Genomic DNA, 4,241 nt, shown 5'->3' with positions numbered 1-4,241 from the left:
ACGGACGTTAAAAGCTCCTATAGAGAAAGGATCTCGTGGATTTGGAAAGGTATTGTTTATTTTTTGTAGGCAGCGAGGAGCATAAGGACCTTCGGTCAGATAACTGACAGTCAAATGGTCCAGCGACGTTTGCTTGTGCACTGGGAAGGGACATCGGTGGACGCTGAACTGCGCGGGCAAATGATACTTCCCGGTTGCCCAGGCCGAGGAAGGGGGTTTGGTTGAGGTACCCCACCTTGAGCCTTTGACTCAAAAGTCTGACCCACAAGGCAGTGGGATGACGTAGGGTTTTGTTCGGGGACCCTGACCCTAGCCTCTGACTCAAAAGTCTGACCCACGAGGCAGTGGGAGAATGTAGGGTTTTCTTTGGGGACCCTGCCCGGAGCCGATGACTCAATAGTCTGACCTGCTCGGCTGCAGGGGGTTGGCCTAACCCGAGGGCGCAGGGAATAAGGCATTACTGTCTCATTCCTGATGCGGCTGCGCACAGCAGGTGCCTTTTGAGCAGCACCGGGCTCTTTGGTTTTAAAAGTATTTCGACCGTATTGGATAATTCGCCGGCGGTCACTGTCAACCGTTGGGCGATCGGAGTGTGCGGTTTTTGGGGCCGACCTTTCCTAACCCGTCCTTCCTCAGGGGAAGGCGGTATCGCTGCTTCCATAAATATGGACATCCTGGTCGCCAGGGGGAACACCTTACTGCGTTCGCACTCCTGTCGCAGAGGACAGTACGACTTTACCCCCAGACCGCCTCGTACCACGGTTACTCGTAGTGCGGGGTCTCGCTGCTCTTGGTCTGGCTGCTCCCCTTTGGGCTTCCTGGCATGGTTGCACCTTGTGGAACGAAGTTCCAGCCAGTGTAGTGGGGATCGCTGCAGCACTCAAGCCCGACCATCACGTCAAGGTGGCAGCTTTAGGTCGGGTAATCAAATGCACTATTATATTGCAGGCCCTCTGACAATGGCGGGGTGAGTTCGCCACATTTTCCTTCAGTAGTCTATCCCACTACGTAGCCAACTTCGTTCCCACGCTACCGAAACGTTCTGTTCAACAAGTTCGAACTCGATTTCAGGCGCATGCCACCAAGAGGAAGAACCATCGTAGTAAGCTAGTCGCATGCGACAAAGTGAGAAACCGACTCACATCCGGCTTTCGTGAATAATCGAATCATTTGCCTCACCATACTCCATAATCGATGGCTGTGATTGATCGAAGAGTCGTGATTATGAAAGGCAGTCCAAGAGTGCAAAACTTGGCAGTACCCGAGCGGGATTTATTGAACGAAGAACCCCGTGCTTCCCAGCTGTTGCAATGCCCGGGCTCAGCTGCATCGTTTTTCGAACCGTACTTTAACGACGTTGGAGTAACGTTGATTTGGCTTGGAAGGTCGGTCAGATGAATCCGCCTTCGGGGACATCCCGTCTGCCGTGATTAGGTCTTTCTGAGCTTTCTACAGATAGCCCTGCTGCACAATATTCTGGTAAAGTTTCCATAGGATACTAAGGTTCGTCCGCTACCAAGTACCCAACACCGGTGCAAATCGTTGGTAGGAAATTACTGTGGTAAAATTGTCGAACCATCTATCTTGTTTATTGACTGGGGTGATAGTGCTGCACGATTCACGGGGCTGTTCAGCCTGGTTGTGGCACTGATGAATGCCGTATTTCCCCACCTATTCGTAGTGGGTTATGAATTGTAATGACTTGCACTTTGGAAAACTAAGCTTGTAGGCAGTAGCCTTCTGTACTGTTGGAAGCATCATGGCATCCTTTTAAATCCACGTGAGCGTTCGATAGTTCCATTTCGGTTACTAAGTTAAGGCGTAACAGCTCAGTTTGAAGCCTGTGATTGGTCTGGTCGTAGTAGTTCTAAGCCCCAGACTAGCAAGTTTTGGGAACTCGTATTGTGGTGTGTTTTGGTTGGGCTGTTGATCTCCAGTCTAGATTATTTGGGTAAACACCTGAATGTCGGTTGGGTGCTATACGCAGATTGTGCTCTGTACTCTAATTCGTTCATTTGAAATTGTCATCATTATTTACACCTTACGCCTTTGATATAGGAGCAACCCATTTAGATCCGTTTGCTGCTTGAGTAGCTTTGAGATCGAACGTGATTATATGTTGTCTACGGGCATCTCATTGTCTTACATTTCCGTTTTAGATGTCTCCTGAACTGAACCCGTTTTCAACAGCTGTGAATTACTGACGTTAGCCAGTCTTGTGATTAATCAAATTACCATTCACCAACTGGCTGGCTAATCAAACAGCACCTGTGGTTCAATGTAAACAATGGTCCGACAGAACCCCTTTTCCAGTTTATCCTCTGTTCAACCTCCATCATCATCAATTTGAGAGTCCCGCCTTTTGGTTTCTCAACAAGCCATCTCCAAATTCAGTTACCCGGCTTCTGTGATCGGGTTGCCTTTCTCTCCAGGCTTTCAGGATCATTCCTTGTCACCTAAACTGGCTGTCCACTGTCATTTCCTTGCTTTTCTCTGTCACCCATTTCCGCACCCTGTATGAGCTCGCATGCTTGCACTTCTTGTGGGTGTACTATGCATTATAGGCGAGTGAACTCAGCCTCTAGCGCCATCGGTTCGACTACCCTGTTCATGCACGTTTCTCCCTATCACTATAGTTCTCGCGCCTTTCCCAGTTTTGTACAGCATACGTGGTATCACATCATTTGCAGTTAGTGGCAGAACGCAACCATAATTGCGCTTTATAATGTAGTTGTCGCTGGCAACGATCACCAGGTAGCCATTAAACTTGTGGTGTTACCTCTTCCACTCTGTAACACTAATCCAGATACTCTAGTTTTCCAAATTTCCACATTTAGCACTACGTTCCAATAATCTGCTTCTCCACATCTCGAAGTACTTCAGTAGTTAGGATATTCTTCAAAGGTGAGCGTGTTTCTGCAGTTGTTTAGAATCAGCTGTGTAAGTCGGAAATAGGGTTCTAAGATGACTCGAAAAATGTGGCTGGTTTTTAAGATCCTAATTATGTGGGTTTATTCGCCTTTATAGGGGCTCATTAGGTGAGTATAGGTGAGATTATCCATTGCAATATACTGGCCCTAATAACACGCTCCCGCCTTCCAAGTTTGGTTTCGGTTCGAATCTGGCCCAGCAACAGCTGACCCGGGTAATTTTACCACAAGGAAAGTATCTCTAAAGGTGGATCAATTAATTGTCCAGTCCGTGTTCTCTGGCGCTTGAGTTGATGGCCCCAACAAGCCTTCTCATCATCGATCAACTTATGAAACAAGAACTTTGAAAACTTTCGTCAGGCAATCGGAGTGCACCGTTCTTACTGCCTCACCTAGCAGTGAAAAGGTATTGTTAGCAGTGGTTTTCGCATATGGATACAGATGAAGCTTATATGTAGGGCCACTAAGTTGATGTGGTGTGCCTATGAGCACGTGCCTTTCAGCACTGGGTAGATTATCAGGCTGCGTTCTTACACTCCCGTAACGAGACAGCTATGTGCTAGTGGTGCCCCTCAGTCCTGTGTCAGGAAGGTGGCTATCGGCCATCATCCACGCAAACCTCAGTAGCTGACCACAATATTTTCCTGACGATTTCCGATCAAGTGATTGGAGCGAAATAACATTGGCAGTGCTGCTGTTGGTCGATGGACCACACGTCCATCGAAGCAACCCGTTCCTTATCAGGCAGGCAACGAAGAGTGTTCTTGGGTGCCTCTGAAATGCCCCGTGCTGAAAGTCCCATTATCACTCCCTTCGTACAGGAATTTCAAATGTTCCTAGGCATGAGTCAGTGGATTAAGGCTCTTTTATGTAGCCTGCAGTCATCATTGGTCGTCTCAGCCGTAAAGTTGATTTGAATCGGATCTTGTGTGATTCACTGAATAAAACTACCTTTGCAAATGAGTAAAGGTTTATATCTTCACTGTGGTCTGTATAAAAAAAACTATCAAATATCCGAGCCAAGCACGCAGTCAACAACTCCATAAAGCCGCCGAAAAAGCATTTATCCTGTTTCTTTGGAATTGTACCTTTGAAGGATCGAGGAGTGGGAATCGAAGGGGAGAATTGTGTATTACTTGGTGGGTTAAAGATCAATCCAATCATACCACAAGAATACTTTAAGGTTGCAGTTGCATCACTGCTTGAGCTACGGCCGTTTTATTAGCTCATCAGTATTGTTCGAAGTAGCTAGATGGAACATGTCTGCAGGCCCGGCTATTCTCATTGTCTGTTGTTGATACACTCATGTGG

At 47.4% G+C, this 4,241-nt stretch overlaps 1 protein-coding gene across 1 annotated transcript in view; it reads left to right on the top strand.

Moving 5' to 3' along the window:
- T265_05565 (hypothetical protein) overlaps positions 1 to 2,829 on the top strand; it is a gene marked incomplete at both ends in the record, with an annotated part of 26,076 nt that extends 23,247 nt beyond the window's left edge. The window contains one exon of the mRNA XM_009170606.1: positions 2,160 to 2,829. Within this exon, the coding sequence (XP_009168870.1) occupies positions 2,160 to 2,170 (11 nt within the window). The remainder of the gene's footprint in view (positions 1 to 2,159) is intronic.
- Positions 2,830 to 4,241: the final 1,412 nt, after the last annotated feature.

Source organism: Opisthorchis viverrini (assembly GCF_000715545.1).
Source record: "Opisthorchis viverrini unplaced genomic scaffold opera_v5_104, whole genome shotgun sequence".
In the NCBI taxonomy this organism is placed as follows: Eukaryota; Metazoa; Platyhelminthes; class Trematoda; order Opisthorchiida; family Opisthorchiidae; genus Opisthorchis; species Opisthorchis viverrini.
This window is presented reverse-complemented; position numbering and strand designations above follow the sequence as displayed.